Source organism: Doryrhamphus excisus, linkage group LG9 (genome assembly GCF_037039965.1).
Source record: "Doryrhamphus excisus strain RoL-2023G ecotype Guam linkage group LG9, RoL_Dexc_Guam_v1.1, whole genome shotgun sequence".
In the NCBI taxonomy this organism is placed as follows: Eukaryota; Metazoa; Chordata; class Actinopteri; order Syngnathiformes; family Syngnathidae; genus Doryrhamphus; species Doryrhamphus excisus.
The window spans coordinates 9,413,879-9,434,813 of record NC_136365.1 but is presented as its reverse complement, the minus strand read 5'-3'; the positions used below and the strand labels follow the sequence as shown (position 1 = coordinate 9,434,813).

The following is a 20,935-nucleotide window of genomic DNA, read 5'->3' as shown; positions in this document are numbered from 1 at the left end:
TTCAGACACACGAAAAGAGAAACATAAATGATGCACATATTGATATTGTGTCATTTGCAGGAGCACCTGTCATATTTCCACTTTGTGGGTCGTATCATGGGCATGGCTGTGTTTCACGGCCACTACATCGACGGAGGCTTCACTCTGCCTTTTTACAAACAACTCTTAGGAAAGCCCATCACACTGGATGACATGGAGTCTGTGGACCCCGACCTACACAACAGCCTTGTTTGGATCCTGTAAGAGCACTACCTTAGTCACTCTACCTGTCCCCTTGCTGACTGTAGCCAAGACTCAATGACTTTGGTACTCATTGGTACTCATACAACAGTTGGACACTGACTACTCTAAAGTATATCCTAGTTTACCTACTGTATATACTGTCATAAGAATGCTTGCTGAAATGTGAGGGGTGTACACACTTTATTGCCATCATAGTAGAACTTTTTCCCTGAAATTATATTTTTAGGGCGGCACGGCGGTCGAGTGGTTAGCGCGCAGACCTCACAGCTAGGAGACCAGGGTTCAATTCCACCCGAGGCCATCTCTGTGTGGAGTTTGCATGTTCTCCCCGTGCATGCGTGGGTTTTCTCCGGGTACTCCGGTTTCCTCCAAAAACATGCTAGGTTAATTGGCCAATCCAAATTGTCCATAGGTATGAATGTGAGTGTGAATGGTTGTTTGTCTATATGTGCCCTGTGATTGGCTGGCTGAATATGATTAGTAATGCTTGCTATATATTATTTTTAGCTTAGAGTTCTTTATTCATTTGTGTATTAAATGTTATATGTAAATGTGAGTGTGAATGGTTGTTTGTCTGTATGTGCCCTGTGATTGGCTGGTGACCAGTCCAGGGTGTACCCCGCCTCTTGCCCGAAGACAGCTGGGATAGGCTCCAGCACCCCTGCGACCCTCGTGAGGAAAAAGCGGTAGAAAATGAATGAATTATATTTTTATACTTTTTCATGGGCCAATAAAAAAAATGGCCCCCAGACCACACTAGGGACACCCCAGTCCTAAGTACTTGAAAGTACATTTTAGCAGGTAGTTGCCAGCCTACTATTAGCTAGGATATACTGCAATAGCCCCGTCTGCTGCCATGTGCCAAGCCAATAATATTTAATGAGTGAAATGAGCCTAAGCAGCGACTTTCTCCCCAGGGACAATGACATCACGGGTGTCCTGGACCATACCTTCTGCGTAGAGCACAATGCTTATGGAGAAATCATCCAGCACGAGCTCAAACCCAATGGAAAGAGCATTTCTGTCTCAGAGGACACCAAAAAGGAATATGTCAGGTATGACGACATGCCAGGTGACATCGCCACCCACTGGCATGGCGTGCATCTTGCAGCATTGATAGTGTTTCTGCCCTCTGGACAGGTTGTATGTCAACTGGCGTTTCCTCCACGGCATCGAGGCTCAGTTTTTGGCCCTGCAGAAAGGCTTCAATGAGGTCATCCCGCAGCATCTGCTCAAGTCCTTTGACGAGAAGGAGCTGGAGGTACGAGAGCACAGACATTAGAGGGCGCCGATCATTATCACGCTCCTCAATTCTTCCCTTGCGCTCTCCTCCTGCAGCTGATCGTGTGCGGCCTGGGGAAAATCGACGTTTCCGACTGGAAGTCTAACACGCGTCTGAAACACTGCACGCCAGACAGCAACATCGTCAAGTGGTTCTGGAAGGCGGTGGAGTCGTTTGACGAGGAAAGGAGGGCCCGCTTGCTGCAGTTTGTCACCGGCTCTTCCAGAGTACCCCTGCAGGGCTTCAAGGCGCTACAAGGTGCGAGGCTGACACGCTCACGTGTTGCCGCCCAGCCAAATGTTTGCTTAGCTCTACGGGGATGGGGGCGGTGACCTCATCGTTGTAAGTGCGCCTGTAAAATATGAAAAGGTGAACTTTGGCTTTTTCTTGCTGCGTTGCCATGCAGGTGCTGCGGGGCCGCGACTCTTCACCATTCATCAGATTGACGCCAACACCAACAACCTGCCCAAAGCCCACACCTGGTTGGTCTCTCTCTCTCTCTCTCTCTCATTTCTAACTCATTTTACTAAAGCATCTGTGAAAATCTTTCCATTTAAGTTAATACGCTATATGGCCTTTAAAAAAACAAAAGATTACAGATGATTAATGGTCCTAATTTACATTCAACATTTCTGTATAATCAACACTGTTGCTTTTCGGCTTCGTTTTATTGACGTTACTGTTAATTTGTCATTATTTTATTTTTTTTTTTTTTTTGTTATTTATTGCTATTGTGACCATGAATATGATTAGTAATGCTTGCTATATATTATTTTTTCTTTATTCATTTGTGTATTAAATGTTATATGTAATTTTATTCATAATTTATTATTTCATGTATTATTATGTTATGTTTTTGCTTTTTTGTGGGTAAAATGTAATTAGTAATACTATTAATTGTGTTATTTGTGTTCATGTATTTTTCTTACTAAACTTTTATTAATAGTGTAATTTATTATTCCATACAGTATATAATATACGTATACCACCTATCTTCTATGGCGCGGGTATGCTGGAGCTTATCCCACATCCACACAGAGAGAACATGCACACTCCACACAGAGATGCCCAACAGAGATTCTAACCCTGATCTTTCAGATCTGTATACATGTTTTCAATGTATTTACCCAAATGTTAGTAGTATTCTTAGTTCTTACTGTTGGATGGCAAAATGTAACACATGACTTTGACTCAGGTTGCTTTTGTCTCTTCCAGCTTCAACCGCATCGACATTCCGCCCTACGAGAGCTACGACAAGCTATACGACAAGCTGCTGACCGCAATCGAGGAGACGTGCGGCTTTGCGGTGGAATGAAACACATATTTTGCGTGTGTGTGTGTGTGTGCACGCACGAGTGCATGCTAGTATGCTGAAGCGAGACTGTACGAAGGACACCACAACTGAGCATCCCCACAGTCTTCCTCTTTTGTCTTCTCGCTGCTGTCCAACGTTCTTCCCCGTATCAGTATGACTTTGTTCAGTGTTTCTTTGTGTTGTAGAAGCATCATTTCATCAGCAACATGCAGACGCTACTGTGACCTCTCGCCATGTCGTCTTCAGGTAGCCACTTCTTGCCCACATTGTTGTCTCTCCATGTTTATGAAGGTGGAGAGACACACACTCATCCTACCTCAGTCCAAATTCTTACGTATGCATGTGTGTGTGGGTGGGTGTGATTTCAGTTGAAATGGTGTTTAACAATAAGGACTCTGGTGAAGAAGATGTATGCATGTTTGTCTCTTTTTTTTTCTATTTAGGCCAATTGTTCTCACATTCATCCACATGGCTTTACACTTTTCCTGTCCCCATCACATGTCACAGTCATGAGTGTTGCCAGGCAGATTATTTTCACTTCTCTCTTCTCACTGTAAAGCACTTTAAAGCAAGTGAGTGATGATGTCAGGAGTGCTTTTTTTTCTTTTCCACATGACTTTAAAATGTATCATTATTATGTTAAGAGATATACAGAGGAAATCATATCTGAACACCTGCATTGTTTGAGAATATATATATGTGCAAATATATGATTTTTCTATGTGTTGGCTTGTAGTTTGTCTTTCACAGACCTCTTTGCATTCTCAGGTGAACATGTGCTTTTTTTTTTTATTTCTCTCTTGTTGGGTGCTGGGAAGGGTGATTTTTTTTTTTTTAAATGATAAAATGTGGCGGCACCTGACTTGATTTTTAAAAATATTATTATTATTAATGAATAGTCCTTTCATCAGAGCTTGAAGCAACATGGGGATGTTTCCACTAAATTGGAAGCAGCACAGAGGACAATAAAGTTTCATATCTAAATATATTTGTTTGAATTTTTAACAATGAAGCAGACTCGGAAAATATGCCTATTTATATGCATAGCTATTTGTTTTATTGTTATCGGAGACAGAAAATGCAATGCATGTTATTTGCCAAAAAGATGGCATACAGTATATGCACACACGTAGTTTGTCTATTTGTGATCATCATTTTGTTTTTCTGGCTGCTTCACTCATCCCCGTATATGATTTTGGTCATTTTAGGGCTGTGAGGCCAAATTGTTCTTAAAATAAACAAACTGCCTGCAAAGTAATGGAAGTGAACACCGTCCCTTGACAAAAACAACTTTAACAAATTCTGTACTTTTTCCAGGCTTTGTATTTATTATTACAGTAAATGTTTAGATTTTTTTTCACCTAAGCTACTCTGTGACACCTGTACATAAAATCAATAAAAAAAAGCAAAGGTAAAAATGAACAACACACAAAAAAACATTCTTGTACTATTACAAAAAGCAGAGCAATAAAACACTGCTGTCTGGGTATGACAGCTTTATGTTTTATAGAACAATGTCTGTTTCTTTTTCCTTCCAATATCCTAACGAATTTTGACGACCGTTAAAGCTTATACATCACCTCAGTCGCACTTTATGACGTCACGTCAACGGCGATATAAGGTCCATTTCCTGTCTGTCAGGCAGTCAGAATATCGTATTACTGACTGCGCCATGTAGTTTTGCGACACTGTGGGCGAAAGACGGCACATGTTCATCCATAAATGTACACCGGAAGTTAGCTCAAAATTAGCATGCTCACATTTTAAACAATTTTAACACTCCCAGTTTTTAACCAAGTTCACCAGCAGTGTACCTCGCCACTTGGCTCAAATAAAATATAAGTTTGTGTTTAGCTATATCCGGTCTATATGTAGCAGTCAAAATAGCCGCCATTGGGGCGCCTGTTCCCATTGGCCTGTTCGCTAGCGAATGGTCGTTCCATGTCGGTTTAAAGTAGCCATTATCAAATAGTGGACCGCGGTCCGGATACAGTGAATGGGAATTATTAACAATAATGTTTATGTATAATCATGCTAGCGGACGGATAGCAGGGGTAGACTGAAGTCATTACGCCCAAAACTGAAGTTTCAGTTATTACGGTAAAGTGAACGCAAACGTGACGTCACTCCTGAAAAACTCCTGAGTTTTGGTTGCTTCAAAGTAAAAACGTTGTTAAGGAAAACCGAACATTAAAAGTGAATGGACAGTCAAATATATGTCCGGAATCTAGAGCCAGACTGCAGCACTGCGCAAACATTCATTTACAGCACAGAAACAAGTGTTCACTAATGATTGTGTGGGTATTGGGACAAAAAAAAAACTTCACAGACGGGAGAGTTGTGCTGCTGCTGTAGCAACCTCACGCAAAGGTAAATAAAAAAAAAAAGAATTGTTGGGATGTGCAGTTGCGACTTTAATTTTAAAGTGACACTTCAACTACTGTTTGTTACAGTTAAACCTTTTTATTAATATTTTGTTCTGTTTTCTATTACGCGCAATTGTAGATGTCGAGATCAACAATAGGGAGATGTGCTGGGTTTCATTACATTTGATATTCATATGAACTTGATGCAATTTCAGGCAAAATGAGGTTTAATTCGCAACAAATCAAAAGGATGACAACCAAAATAGCCTGAAAATAAAACTGTCTCGTCGTTTTATGTACAGAATTTAAAAAATGAACCTTTAAAACCTTGCTAGCAAGATACAGTAATGGAGTAACGCCCTCTGTTGACTAAAGAGTTGTACTACGCTTATTTATAACGTCGGTAATTTCAGTAAATTGAATTTGAAAGAGAATGGTGTCAGCAAATCTTAGGTTAGTAAAATTATTTAGTTACATCCAGTGCAATTTCATGTAAAAAAAAAAAAAAAAAGTGGTGTACCACCATTTAAGAATCAATGCGTTAATGTATGATTGCTCTCAAGTGGTTATACAGTATTGTATGAAGGAACGTATGACACAACTGTTCAGACATTACAGCATCAGTTTTATTGATTGGGGGGTGGGGGGAATTGCATTAGAGTCAATTTAATCTTTCAGAGCTTCACAGAAGTTACGTTTTTCTCAAAAAAAAAATATTGTAAAGAAATTAAGACATTGTTGTAATTGTTCCCAGTGACCACAAAGCACCAGTACCTGCTTAGTGTTAGAGAAAGAAAAGTTTAAGTTAAAAAAATAAATAATCCACAGGTATTGTGAGACGCATTAAAAAGGAAGACGTAAAAAGAAGTGAGTTGCAAACTTCATACTTGTGGTGGTTATTTGGCAGAGGAAGGAACAGTGTTACTTTAAATAAGACGGCCGACAGAGTAAAGATGCAAGGCGTCATAGCAGCTGGAGTCGGAGGGAGAAGGAGATGGAGTTCTCAGTCTTATCCTCCTCCTGTGCAAATATGGGGAAGACTGTAGATGTGGCTTGACGGCAAGTTCCAGACATGAAGATCAGTGTAGATAGTTTTTGCGGGACTGGAACGAAGCCATGCGGACTCGACTGCGTAGCCTCTGGACCTCTAGATCCTCGAAGTAGTCGTCTTGGTCATTCTGGACGATGATCTTCTGCAGCTCGTTGATCTCTTGTTCCATCCTGGAACGCAGCTCACGCTTCATCTTGAGAAGAACCTGCGAGCAAGGAGTTCGGTCAGGCATTGGATATCCACAAGATGACTGTTGCTTACTTTTTCTTGAGCTTTTTTACGCGTCTGGATCTCCTGTCGCTCTTGTGAAAGTTTCTCAGCCAGCAGTGAGAACTGAAAGTAAAAAAGCAGTGACAGACATCATGGATGTTTTTAGTTAGACTGCGATCCAATCAAAACGCTGCATTCAAAATTCTGTCTTGACAAAAGATGGTGGTTGGCTTCCATACTTTCATGATCTAAATTGAACAAAAACATGGCTACATTATTCTATCAGACCTTCAACAAAATAATGCATTGACAAAAGGAGGATTAATACTGTCATTTAACACCAATGACTTTCAGTATATGATGCAGTACAGTAGTGCAAACATAATAATAACCATATTGCCCAATGAACACATCTCCTGTCAAAAATAGGCAAATATTTCTTTGTCACCGCAACATTTTTTTTAATGCATCCCATGAAGAACAGTGTGTGTCCTACTTGGTCTTTGTAGTAGTTCTCCATGGACTGGATGTGGTCCAGGTGTTGTCTATCGTGTTGCTCCCTCTGCTGTGCGGCGTATTCCCTTTGCTCCCTCAGACGAGCCTTCTGCAGCTCCAAACCTTCTTCAAACAGCTGACGAAACATCTAGACAGACAGGATGATGATGCGTATAGAGTGGAGTCAGTAGCTTCAGTTACCATCAAATTTGCTTCTCATCTCTTGGTTAACCTTCTTAGGCTTCCTCACCCATGAAAATACTGGTTTTAATACTTCTGGTGTGGGCATGTAGGCCATTTTTTGTCACTATACCTCTCGATTTCAATTTCCAAAAATGGTAAAAATGAACCTCAAAAGAATCATATTAATAAAATGGCTGTTACTGAGAGCTACAGAACAGCTTCACCACCAGCAACCTCTTCATCTTTGTCTTCTGGATCATACTCCACATTGTCCTCCTGCTTATCTCGACGGCTATGCTGGTCTGTCCTCTCCGTTATTGTCACCAAAAATTTGGTCCAGATCTTGGTTCACTGTACTACTTGCCATTCTTTCCATGATTCTAATTATAAATGTGAAATCAGCCAATCAAATGAGTGAATTCATCTCACATGTCTGGACATTGTTTTTATGCTGGTATATTGGAAAATGAGAATGAAAATGAGAATCCCCTGAAGCTTACATGATGAGAAGAGGAGCTGGTTGTCATTATGTTGGCTTATTGTGCACTTATAATTTCAGTTTTGGCTCAAAATATTGCTTTATAGTCATATTATTATTACAGAATGGAAACCGACCCTAACAATACAGTGGTCATAATTTCAATTTCAACCAGACCATTTTAAAATTTAGTAAATATTATTTCATTCATTCATTCATTTTCTACTGCTTTTTCCTCACGAGGGTCGCAGGGATGCTGGAGCCTATTCCAGCTGTCTTCGGGCGAGAGGCGGGGTACACCCTGGACTGGTGGCCAGCCAATCACAGGGCACATATAGACAAACAACCATTCACACTCACATTCATACCTATGGACAATTTGGAGTCACCAATTAACCTAGCATGTTTTTGGAATGTGGGAGGAAACCGGAGAAAACCCACCCATGCACGGGGAGAACATGCAAACTCCACACAGAGATGGCAGAGGGTGGAATTGAACCCTGGTCTCCTAGCTGTGAGGTCTGTGCGCTAACCACTCGTCCGCCGTGCCGCCGTAAAAAATATTTTTTGGGTTTTATTTTGTTGAAATAGAGTTTCCTGACATAGTAAAAAAAGCCTTGATGCAATAAACAAATGTTATGTGATTCCTTTTATGCATTAAAATGTAAAACGGGTCGGAAGGTTAATATGTCGTCATGCCTCGCTTATGTTACGCTTCGAATATCACAAGTTTTTTTTAGTTCTCACCCTCTCCTCTTTGGTTCGAGCTCTCATTAGGCGAGCCCGGTGTTGGACATAGTAGTCCTGGTGGTACTTCCTGGCCCGGGCAACCTGCTGCCGCTGCTCTCTCAGTCGGTTCTGGGTGGCCCTCTGCTGCTGGATGTGCTCCTTGAAGTCCCTCTGCAGAATCACCCGCTCACTGCCTGCACTGCCTCCCTTGTTGTGTTCAAACTCTATCTTACCAGACGCCTGCTGTGTTCCTGCTGTCTGTGGACCATCCCTGCCAGAAGGTCGTGTTTCCTCTGAGCTTCTTCCACCTGCAACACAGGTGAGCGTCACCATCACAATTCTGGTTAACGTGAGACCCACCTTTTTATACCTCTTTGGAGAGTTTGCTGCGACGCTGCCTATGGGAGAAGGAGAGGGCCTGGAGTCGCTCCATCTGCTGCCTCTGCTGCTGCCACATGCGGTCCACCTCACGCGGGGACATCTGGAGGTACGGCAACTCCTCCAGGAGGGTGGGGAGGAGCTCATTCTCCCTCACTATCACTAAAGTAACAATACAATTCCAGACTATAAATCAGGGGTCTCAAACTCGACGCTAGTTTGAGGCCCCCACCTTGATACCAAAGTTTAATGTTGAAATGACAGCTTAAAGCTGTGTGCACACCGGACACAATTAACATGATTTTTGCCCCGCCCATACTGTTACCCTACCCTGTTACCCCGCCCTGTTTTGCTTTGGATTAGCAATGAAGCTAAAGGCTTATGACGCTGGGTACAAATAAATGCAGGAAATGATTTGGAATAAAACGGAAAATACACGTCAAGATAAAGCATCTCATCAAACATGTTAAAGTTACGATGCTGCTCCCAGATGGAGCTGAGTACGATGCTAACTTGCTAATTGGGTAAAATGATTAAGTTTCATTAATGTTCATGTTAAAGGTTAAATAACTGTTAATACTGTACATTTGAATCTGAAAAAAATAATTTCTCTAGCAACTGTATGTGGTTTCTTACGTTTTTCTTATTTGCTGTTTTATTATTATTTTACTTATTTATTACTGATTGATTGATTTATTGTCTTTATTCTTAATTTGTTTATTTTTTTTATCTTATTTTGTGTATAGAAAAATAAAAATTAAGATATTTGAGAACAGCGGAATGTTTTATCAGATATTTTGGTGTGGAAAACCGGAACCAAAGTACTGAAAAAGTGTAGGGTATAGCAGAAGCAAAAGCATTGAAGATGTTTTTTTTATTGATTTTTTTTTCCAGTTTTTAATAAATACGTTTTGTGTTTTTTTTTTTGAAAACCTGATGCGGCCCAGCTTCACCCAGAACCTAGCTCCGGTGGCCCCCAGGTAAATTGAGTTTGAGACCCCTGCTATAAATACAATACTGCTAAAGTACAGTAATGGGAGTATCCTAAAGTGCTTTCATTACAGTCGGGGTGTTTAGTCACCCAAACTATAATTGATTTCAATGCGTTAACTGGAGCGTTTATGGTAACGGCAATGACATTGATGAAGGACAAATGTATCTTACGTGGTGGAGTTTTCTTGGGTATTCGCAGTCGTCCTGATGTGGCCTGTGTGTTGAGCCTCTGCTGGGACTTTACTGGAGATGGAGACCTTGTGGGTACTTTGGAAAAGTCTTTTAGTATAGCGTCTCTATACTCTCGCTCCTATACACACACAGAGTATATTCAATGGCGATGTCATTGGGGGTCGGGGGAGTGGTTTACGACGCCATGTTGATGACTTACAGCCTCCTGTGCTTTGTGTCGTTCCTTGTCGACAACTGCTCGTTTTTTGCATTCTAATCTCCTCAACTCCTTCTCATAGGCCTGGTTAACCACAGACTAAAATGGGACAGATGCTGGTTAACTAACTGTATGTTGTTCATGTCGTGTAATAGGAATTAACCTTTCTGTGTTTTCTACGGCGAAGTGGCTCACTCTGCCACCGAGCACCAGCAGGGATGTTTGCTGGCCTGCTGTCAGAGCTCAGGGCTTCAGCCTCCTCATCCTCTGACTGCTCCTGCAAAGAGTCATGACCTCGTAGGGGCGAGGTATATGAAAAGCGCTCGGGTGTTCCTGAAATTAGACAATCTTCCTTTATCAGAAAGCGGTGGACTTGCTCGTGTTCACACCAACCCGATTTAGATCCAAATGTTTGCATATGTAGGACCTGTCCTCACCTATGTGTGCTCTCAGAGTCCCATGAGGCTGCGTGATGCTATCACTGTGCTGGGACAGCTCGTCGTCGTCTCTGAGAGTACCAGGCTCTCTGCTGTTTCCCAACAGTCGTTTTAGCATCTGCAGGAAAAAACATGGAGACAAATAAAAAAAAAATTTAAAACGGAACACAAGGGATAGTAATATTAGACTCCAGAGTAGTCAAAATAAACATCAGGACTGCAGGCTAACTTTTTTTACTCAGCTTCTGGAAGGCCACATTGGTGGTATCATATTTATACACATGGGTTGCCCAAGTTGTGGTAGCACACATTGCAGCTACATATTAGCTGGCCGAAAGGAAACATTTACAGATTGAACAATTGACTCCTGGGGAACCCCACGGATCATAGCCATTTGGTCTGAGACACAGTTACCAATTCCAACAAAGTAGTTCCTGGCCTCCAAATAGGAGTTGAACCAGTTTAGAGGAATAACTTTGCTTCTGAGATCAGACACGATCGGGGGCCTGCAGAGCAGTGTGACCGTACTTTTATCTTGTCACACATGTGCGAGTAGACGAAAAATGTATTTACAAAGTCTCATATGTGGACCATTTAGTCACAGTCTGGAGCACTGTACCCAAACAAAGCCTGAGATTAAAACACACACCTGATCCAGCTCCTCAATCCGATGGGCAAGTTTTTCCGAAATGTGATGAAGTTCCTTTTCCGCTCCTTTTCTGCTTCTCTCTCTGCCGTGAGACCGTTGCTCTATAATGTCTTCTTCTTCCTCATTCTCCTGCAACCTGCTGCTCAAATAAAGAAATGCTGGTTTAACAGCAATACAACCTGAAAGCAAACATATCTAGCTAATTTATATAAGTTCATATGACCACACCGATGGTTGGTCCCATGGTGATGGTCCACGCTTCCTCTTGGTGAACTTAGGTCTTCCTCTTGCTCCTCTTCTTCTGTGTCTGGGGCAGATGTAGTTGTGGCAGGTAGCTCATCCTGCAGTGTGAGGAAGAGCACATCTGGTTGCGTGTGGAATAAAACCCTCCTGGGGCCTCCATTAGTGGGCTGTTTTGTGAGTGTTAAAACAAAAACAAAAATTGAGTTCATCAAATGGGACAAGACATAGAAGCAACATTTGTAGTGTGACCAAGTGATTGTGTGTTTTTTTGGGGCCAATGTCTGCATTATAACCTTTGTATAACTTCTGAAATATAATGTTCTTTAAATGTTTTCGATTCCAGTCGATCCAACAATTGAATTATGACTACTATGGAGTATGACTCCTCCGTGGGTGACTTGTCAGTACCCGTTCTTGTACAGCAGAAGGCATCTATTTTCACAAAAAGGAACAACTTGACAACAAGACTTAATAGCTGGTATGAACACCCCTTTGAGCAGGCCAGGACGCTATTAGTCTACCAACCCGTCATGATACACTCAGCGTCATGTATAAACAAACCAAATGTGACTTTGCGTTCTCACCTCCAGTGTCTCTCCCCCTATGTCGGTCCTTTCCTGGATGGATGAATCCTTTTCACTCCGAGCTGGAAAATGAATGCAGATGTGATGTCTAGAGTTAGCCCTTTTTAATGATGTCCCAACATTAATGTCATTTGAGCCTGTTTATGACGTTTATTGCTGTTAACTGGTTCCAGACCGTGACAAGTGAATTTCTGCAAAGCAGGATTCAACATTAATGGAATATTTTTGTAGTTATGGCATAGGAAACCCGTTTACTGTTTTTACCGTTACTTTTATCAGAATAATTTGCGTGACCATTTTGTTTTGACTCACCAGGAGAGTGCACTCCATTGCAGTCAACAAACTGGTTTCCAGCTCTGGATGTCTGTGTCTGGAGAAAAGACCATGCCTGACTCTATAAACAGTGACTGCAAAAGACTTGATCTCGTGATCTTGTGAGCTACACTTGCATCTACAAATCAAATTAATATATCATATATCATAAAAGATGGATCTAATAGTACCTGGATTGTGGCAGAGACTCCAGCCGTTGTTGGGGCTTGGCCAAGGGAGTGTGCTTGGGGAGAGTCGCTCTGACTGGGTGGGTGCAGAGCGATGGCCGAGTGCAGCAGTACAGCCGAAGGTGGATCCTGGTCTTCTGAGGGACCTGTGGCGGTGATTGCATCAGTAGTTTGCAGAGGGACAGATCGTTCTGCTGGGAGAATAAATGAGTCAGGAGTTAAAATGTAATCACACGTTTAAATTGCAGCAAGAGTCCCACGCGCCCCCTCCGCTCCGCTCTAGGCCTCCCTCTACAGCAGGGGTGGGCAAACTACGGCCCGGGGGCCACATGCGGCCCACCAAGCGTTTGAATCCGGCCCGCCAGTTGCTTTCTAAGTATTTCAACTTTTAACATACAAACTGGCAACATGACTTGCAAGTCTTATTTAGTAAAAAAAAACAACAAAACTGTCAAATTAAATGACGTAGTTAGATGTGGTGTGATGTTTAAAGTGCTCCTGAAAAAAGGGACATGAAAACATACAGCTGATAGTATATAACACTCACAGATAAAATTAGACAAAAAAAAATTCCAGGAAAATTATAAGTATAAAATAGTGTGTGTGTTAAAAAAAATATATATATATATATACAGTGAAGAAAATAAGTATTTGAACACCCTGCTATTTTGCTATTTCTCCCACTTAGAAATCATGGAGGGGTCTGAAATTTTCATCGTAGGTGCATGTCCACTGTGAGAGAGATAAACTAAAAAGAAAAATCCAGAAATCACAATGCATGATTTTTTAACAATTTATTTGTGTGATACAGCTGCAAATAAGTATTTGAACACCTGTGTATCATCTAGAATTCTGACCCTGAAAGACCTGTTAGTCTGCCCATTAGAAGTCCACCTGCACTCCATGTATCATCCTGAATCAGATGCACCTGTTTGAGGTCGTTAGCTGCATAAAGACACCTGTCCACCCCATACAATCAGTAAGACTTTAACTTGTAACATGGCGAAGACCAAAGAGCTGTCCAAAGACACCAGAGACAAAATTGTACACCTCCACAAGGCTGGAAAGGGCTACGGAGCAATTACCAAGCAGCTTGGTGAAAAAAGGTCCACTGTTGGAGCTATCATTAGAAAATGGAAGAAGCTAAACATGACGGTCAATCTCAATCGGAGTGGAGCCCCATGCAAGATATCACCTCGTGGGGTCTCAATGATTCTAAGAAAGGTGAGGAATCAGCCCAGAACTACACGACAGGACTTGGTCAATGACCTGAAAAGAGCTGGGACCACCGTTTCCAAGGTTACTGTAGGTAATACACTAAGACGTCATGATGTGAAATCATGCATGGCACGAAAGGTTCCCCTGCTTAAACCAGCACATGTCAAGGCCCGTCTTAAGTTTGCATATGACCATTTGGATGATACAGAGGAGTCATGGGAGAAAGTTTTATGGTCAGATGAGACCAAAATAGAACTTTTTGGTCATAATTCCAATAAGCGTGTTTGGAGGAAGAAGAATGAAGAGTACAATCCGAAGAACACCATCCCTACTGTGAAGCATGGGGGTGGTAGCATCATGCTTTGGGGGTGTTTTTCTGCACATGGGACAGGACGAGTGCACTGCATTAAAGAGAGGATGACTGGGGCCGTGTATTGTGAGATTTTGGGGAACAACCTCCTTCCCTCTGTCAGAGCATTGAAGATGGGTCGTGGCTGGGTCTTCCAACACGACAACGACCCGAAGCACACAGCCAGGAAAACCAAGGAGTGGCTCCGTAAGAAGCATATCAAGGTTCTAGCATGGCCCAGCCAGTCTCCAGACCTGAACCCAATCGAAAATCTTTGGAGGGAGCTCAAACTCCGTGTTTCTCAGCGACAGCCCAGAAACCTGACTGATCTAGAGAAGATCTGTGTGGAGGAGTGGGCCAAGATCCCTCCTGCAGTGTGTGCAAACCTGGTGAAAAACTACAGGAAACGTTTGACCTCTGTAATAGCAAACAAAGGCTACTGTACCAAATATTAACATTCATTTTCTCAGGTGTTCAAATACTTATTTGCAGCTGTATCACACAAATAAATTGTTAAAAAATCATGCATTGTGATTTCTGGATTTTTCTTTTTAGTTTATCTCTCTCACAGTGGACATGCACCTACGATGAAAATTTCAGACCCCTCCATGATTTCTAAGTGGGAGAAATAGCAAAATAGCAGGGTGTTCAAATACTTATTTTCTTCACTGTATATATATATATATATATATATATATATATATATGTTCTGGCCCCCCCAGACAATTTTGTTTCCTCAATGCGGCCCACGAGTGAAAGTATTTGCCCACCCCTGCTCTACAGAGTGCACATGACAAACGCACAACATGACTCTTATATACAACATAATGTCTGGAGATGAACTTTTTATGATCATTTTATGTGTTTTGTACAAGCACAGAACACACATTTAACTAGTAATGATGACACTAGTACATGTGAGGTGTCCTGGCTGGTCCACCACAGTCAGTCTCTTACCCTGGAGGTAAAATTGTTTTTTTTGTTTTTTTTGCTACATCACACAAAGACAAAATGTGTCTTTTCCTCTCTCATTGTTACAACTGTGCATCATAAGTTTTGGTGTTGTTTTGTTTTTTTTGGCTGATTGCTTTAAATGTTGTGCAGGCGTGTGTGTTTTGTTTTGGTCCCTGGATTGGCTGCAGCAAACAGCCATAAAAAGGCAGAGAGAGACACCATGATGATGTCTCCCCTTCTCATCCTAACTGGCTGCACCTCATTTTTGGATTGTTGGACTCTTTATATTGAAAATACTGCTGTGTTTCTGATTTATTATTTTTAGTAAACACATTTATGTCAAGCACAAGTTGTGAAAATGTCTTTTGAGATGTGAGAGGGTTGGAACTCGTCATTTTATGTTAGGCTCTGGTATTTCCCCGAGTTGGGGCGTAACACTCACCTTCTGGATTGTCTGTGAACGTCCGCGCTGAAACTCCAAGCCCTATGAGTTCACTGGCCGATCCCGGCTGTTCACTTTTGCCAGACTGCCTACTCGACTGTGGAGCGGACCTGCATTTTAATATACACAATGAGCCAAAGTATCTAACTATGATTGACATAGTCCAGCAGTATTTATTTTACAGTACATGTATCCATGTGGCTTGAAGTATTCCCTCTTTTGCCACATTCCTTTCAATAAAACATGGCAGGAGAAGTTGGTGTGAAACTGGCCCTCGCCATTTACACAGGGATTGTCTCACCTCTGAAACATCAGTGCTATTTATACTAAAAAGCCAGCCCAGACAAACCTCAGCTTTAACAAGCAACATAAAAGGAGATAAAAAACAAACAAATTACTTACTCTCCTCCATCAGAAGACAAAGATGTTCCCTCTGTCGTAGCATCCATGTAATTGATGGCGTTGCTGTATGTCGGCTCCTCTGTTTCACGCGGAAAATCCTCTCCGAGACCACCGTTACAAGTCCCTGAGTCGTCTTCTTCTTCAAAAAAAGAACAAATATGTTGAAACAATAATTTTCAAATATCCAAAGGTGGGCACACTGACTAAAACCAGCTGAACTGAGTGCAGATGTACAATTAGTGATTGTAAACAAACTTTAAGACGCTCCAATTAATGACCATTTTATCCAGTTATCCAATTGTACCCTGTATTTTGTGTAAAGAACATTAGCTTGCAGATGCTGTTACGTAAAGTGTGTGCTGAGGGGCTCAAAGTGCTTCCCAGTTCTGCCAAATAAGAGCAGTCTCTGTTTCTCATTGCTGGTTTTTAAAAGGAACTATGTACACTTTATGTAACAGGGAACACGGAAAAGCACCAGTCATTGCAAAATGTGCAGAGGAACACTGAAATGAAAACAAAAAAACACTGAAAAAGATGGCCCTTTCACACTTTCCTATTAAATCACTGTTCCAGCCTCCCACTATTCTCTTTAACGCCTGCCTCTGATACAACCTCTGAGCCCACATTCTGCCCCTGGGTTTAATAAGTCCTTGTGCTTACCGTCATTGTATGAGCCCTCACTTATCTCCTCATTGAGATATTCCAATAGGCCATCAAAGATATCCAAGAGGTTCTTGATCGACTCTTTGTCTCCCCTGATAACATTTTCTCCTGGAAGCACACATCGTCAGCGTTAAACACAGCATTGTGCACTGGGGTGTCACAAGATTAAAGCGTGATTTCTCGTTCATAAAAGAAATTCCTCATCTCTCTCTTGTCCAAACAGGCATGAAAAGAGTTCACTCTGTGCATTGCTTTCAGCATCTTGGCGTGTTTGTTCCATAGAACAGCATGAACGGAGTGAGCCCTTTTGTCAGACATATAGTCAACTTGTCTCAGTGGGTGGAGGTAGGGCCGGTAGCATAAGAGGGCAACATAATCAAAATTAAATTATCAATATATCGTCATGTGTATTTTTTTAATTGTACTGTTATTAAATATCATGTTAAAATCTTGTCTCATTAGGCCCAATCTTGTGATCCATGTGTGTCGCGACACCCCTATTTTACACACTTGGACATGAAATGAATATCAATGATACCTGTAATATGCGAGAGGCTGATCTGAAGATAATCCAGTGACAGTGAGTCAATCACACACTGAACATTATGCACGTCATCCTCTTGACTGCTTGGTGATGCAATATAATCTGAAAGAAAGAAAAAGCCAACACCCTCACACGTGAGAAAAGCATGGCAGACATGTGACGATGTTGACAAAAGTAAACATCCATGTCAACATGTATACTTTAGACATCAGCACAATATACACACCAGTACACTTTGATAGATCATATGCTTAAAAAGGCATGGGTCTCATTCCTCACACACAGAAGATGATAACACCTCCACGTAACATAACTGAGTTATTATTACGACCACATTGAGTTCAATTTGTAATTAAAAATAGGGGGAAAATGAAATAAAAGCAAGTGAACAATGTTTACGCATGTTGATGTAATCCACTCAATCTTTTCAAAAGACCAAAGATTCCAAATCCTGACAATTTTAGCTCTAACATTCAAGCTTACCTGGAACGGTCTCTTTAAGGATGTTCTCATAGAGACTAATAAACACATTTGCATCACAGTCTGTGAGTCTCGTCAGCTTCCGTTCTATGTGGCACTTGCTGAGTAGATCATTGGCCACATCTAACCAATCTGTGCAAAGAATGAAAAACAATAACACGGTTAACGCTTAAGTGATTATATCAAGCAATTTTGGTTGCGCTGAATGAATACAGGTGAAATTTTCCAGAAAATTAATTCATTCATTTAAAAAAACATTTTGAAATTGTCATCTATGTTCCTTAAATTAGTGAGGAAAACTGCCTAAAAACTGAACAAAAACCATGTCCCAATAAAACAAATGTCCCATTGAAAACCTTATCACAGTCTAAACTAATGCAATTATTTATGTAAGAGTAAACTACCGGCTCTCACTGTTTTGTAGCATATTTGTCAGATGACAAAACTTGTTTTTCCCCATGCATGTAGCAAAATTTCTAACCTTTTACTATTTTCTACATGACTGCACACTGTGTGTCTCTACTGAAAAACAAAGTGTGTATGTTTGACTATGTATATTTCAGCCTTATATGAAATATGTACCCGTTTGCAATTTTGGTTTACAAAAATTCACAATGCACTGAAATTAATGTTGCTGCACTGACCCATCTCAAGGCCTAATAATAATAATAAGCAAATAATTATTTAAATGTATTTTAATGCAAAACATTTTGTTTAGTTATATTAGAGTCTGTAGTAGTTTGAAAACATTGACTCGTTTAAAATGTAGAATCTTTTTACAGTAGTTTTGGGGAAGCTGGGTATTTGTTTTGTCATTTGGGACAAACGTGTGAATGAAGGAATGTGAATGGTAATTATTTTTTGTGTTAGAAAGCGAGATTCCGTTTTAATGACATGTCGAAGGCCATAAATCAATCATGAATGCCACAACAGCAGTAAAGTGAAGTTAGGGAGCGAACATGAATCTTTATCCTTCACACACAAAACAGCAACATACAACAATTAATATAAACACTTGGTGTTCACATTAGTGGATCTACATAAACGTAAATGGCCATTTTGTGTCGCAAATATGACTCGCCGAACGAACACCAAAACTAGCCAACACGGCTAAATGTTGTCACATTTGTTTCAGCCAAACGTCAAAGAACACGGTAATGTAGACATATTGTGCTTGGAATACAATGTATGAGCTCGTTGCCACAACAAAATATCGAAAAAGGACAGGCTAGCCGCCAAAGTTAGCAACAATGTTAAAGTTAGCTTGGAGAGAGTATTTGCTGCTGCCGTACCTTTCTCTTCCTCCGGGGTTCCCATGAAACAGCTGTTGAAGAGAAACAGCAGTGGCTCAAAAAGTCTACGAAGTAGCTTTGCGAGAGGGTTCTGGTAATAACTCTCTGTAGTAACAAATGTTTCGTTTGTTGAGGATGAGGTTTTAAGTATGAGAAAAAGAAGGAACTGTCTTTCCTCACTTAAAATTGAAGTGTTGTTTCATTGGATGGCCTTCTTGCTAGTTCCCGGAAGTGCATTGGTGAACTATTTGCACTGCCATCTACTGGAGGCTTTGTGTATGTGTAGTGCTGCAAGCAATAATAGTTTCTGCTTAAATAGTACATCATAAAAATAAAGTATGTGTAACATATGTAGTGTTTCATACAAATACAACCAGTGTTGATAAAGTGTTGCCTCACACATTTCCATAGATCCAATCAACGTTCTTTACATAGTACGTCATTCCAGATACTTTCCTATGAAATAATAATGGAACATTACAAGTTTTTAAAGCATATATATATATATATGTATATATATATATATATATATATATATACCCAAGGCTATCATACAGTCAGAATCTCATACCAGACCATGCCTAATTTTGATCATGAGTGTTTCTTAAAGCCAGAAAGTTGCAGTTTTTAATGACTTTAGTTATGTGGCATTTCTGTAATCTGCTTTTTTTTCTACAAAATTAAACAACTGAATGAACGTGATTCCATCATTTTTGCCAGGGGTTATATTCGTAACAAATGACCATGTGATCCAAGAGAGCTGTGTATTTCTTTCAACTTTCTCATGCACTCCAAATCATTATTAAGCTGATATACAGTATATAACGAGCTTTCACATGTCCCTCCAATTATTGCCTGCCTCCAATTAACTCCCCATCTTTGTGATTTAGGTAATAATAATGGCTTCAATGAAAGCAAACAAAAATCACATAAGCAGAACATGCTTTTGTAATTTTCCACACAACTGTTTCCTCACCTCTGCTTTAACCACATTTCAGTTTGTCCAGTATGTCATCATGAAGTGGAGGGGGTGGGGAGGACATGTTAAAAATATAAGCACACACATGTACAGTTGAGTGATCTTTGTGGATTGAAAAGGTGGACGCAGCAAAAATAAAGATGCCACGTCCATCAGACAGCAGGAATGCGTATCTTACCGGTAACACATTCATCATCATTTGACATCAGGACACAGGACTTTTCATTTCATTCACATTTTCTCTTTTTTCCTTTTGCAGAACAAAGAATCTGTTATGCACTTCTAGTTGTTGGACTTGTGTGCGTCATTCAAGCCACACTTAACGTTTCTCTACGTCTCACGTGTAAGTAGCAAGAAACATCAATTAAAAAGTAGTCACTGTTTGCAATATTATATGTCAATATGTCAAAGTAGCTTTTCGAATTACATCCTTTTTAGTGCAAGTGTAAATATTTGGTGTATTTCTTCTCCCAGTGTTCTCAAACAAGGACTGCAACGAAACATGTCCAACCGATCAAATGCATGTGAAGAAGACGCAGGTGGATTGTGGCAAAAAGCAGATGAAGAATCAATGCAACAGGTTACAAGAACGATTCAACGCTTTAACCAAAGAGAGAGACGAGCTTCGAAACACAATCTCTCAACTTAAGAACGCTGTACGCATGTGTTGTTAGCAACATCTCACTTCTTGGCTGGTCTCTTCTAAACTCCCAACCTCATGTAGAACATAAATATATACACAAATTCTTGCATACATAGTACATCCATGGTCATCCATGGTCATCATGTTCAGGGAATATCTGGTTATAACTGATATGCCGGTTACCCTTACAAGGGTGACAGGTATGCTGGAGCCTATCCTAGCTGTCTTTAGGTGAGTGGCGGGGTACATCCTGGACTGGGTCATCAACACAGAGCCTATTTAACAACCATGTGGAATATCAGAATTGTTATTAAATGAAATATGGGGAGAAATACAAATGGGTTATGTATGATGCAGCCAATGAAATGAAATGAATGTTGACAGAACTACACTGTTTAATTGAATAAAATAATGAATACAAATTTTGTGCAATACATTTCAACAA

General features: G+C 40.7%; 2 protein-coding genes and 1 long non-coding RNA gene across 7 annotated transcripts in view; 2 read left to right on the top strand and 1 right to left on the bottom strand.

The window, feature by feature from the left end:
- The window catches only part of LOC131120177 (E3 ubiquitin-protein ligase SMURF2-like), a 39,631-nt gene extending 36,066 nt beyond the window's left edge, over positions 1-3,565 (top strand). For both annotated transcript variants that reach the window (XM_058065207.2, XM_058065206.2), the window contains exons 15-20: positions 61-239; positions 1,161-1,298; positions 1,384-1,504; positions 1,582-1,783; positions 1,932-2,007; positions 2,741-3,565. In XM_058065207.2, the coding sequence (XP_057921190.1) occupies positions 61-239; positions 1,161-1,298; positions 1,384-1,504; positions 1,582-1,783; positions 1,932-2,007; positions 2,741-2,840 (816 nt within the window). In that variant the 3' untranslated portion in view covers positions 2,841-3,565. The remainder of the gene's footprint in view (positions 1-60; positions 240-1,160; positions 1,299-1,383; positions 1,505-1,581; positions 1,784-1,931; positions 2,008-2,740) is intronic.
- Positions 3,566-5,796: 2,231 nt separating this feature from the next.
- Positions 5,797-19,099, bottom strand: LOC131120131 (centrosomal protein of 95 kDa-like). 4 transcript variants are annotated; one of them, XM_058065201.2, is made up of 21 exons: positions 18,869-19,099; positions 17,580-17,708; positions 17,091-17,198; positions 16,550-16,660; positions 15,890-16,028; positions 15,488-15,597; positions 12,528-12,718; positions 12,337-12,394; positions 12,025-12,086; positions 11,426-11,607; positions 11,198-11,336; positions 10,549-10,666; positions 10,275-10,444; positions 10,115-10,210; positions 9,895-10,033; positions 8,723-8,892; positions 8,586-8,660; positions 8,371-8,523; positions 6,964-7,110; positions 6,519-6,590; positions 5,797-6,462 (listed from the first exon to the last, which is right to left on the bottom strand). In XM_058065201.2, exons 1-21 carry the CDS (start codon positions 18,891-18,893, stop codon positions 6,286-6,288), a joined length of 2,571 nt encoding a protein of 856 aa, XP_057921184.2. In that variant the 5' UTR covers positions 18,894-19,099; the 3' UTR covers positions 5,797-6,285. The 4 variants fall into 4 exon arrangements, with proteins under 4 accessions (XP_057921184.2, XP_057921188.2, XP_057921185.2 ...); XM_058065205.2 differs by having other exon boundaries at positions 11,426-11,538; XM_058065202.2 differs by having other exon boundaries at positions 12,528-12,715.
- A 776-nt stretch (positions 19,100-19,875) lies between these two features.
- On the top strand, positions 19,876-20,846 carry LOC144899811 (uncharacterized). Its single transcript, XR_013628111.1, has 3 exons — positions 19,876-20,027; positions 20,107-20,190; positions 20,322-20,846. It is a non-coding gene; the product is annotated as an uncharacterized LOC144899811 (long non-coding RNA).
- The last annotated feature ends 89 nt before the right edge of the window (positions 20,847-20,935 follow it).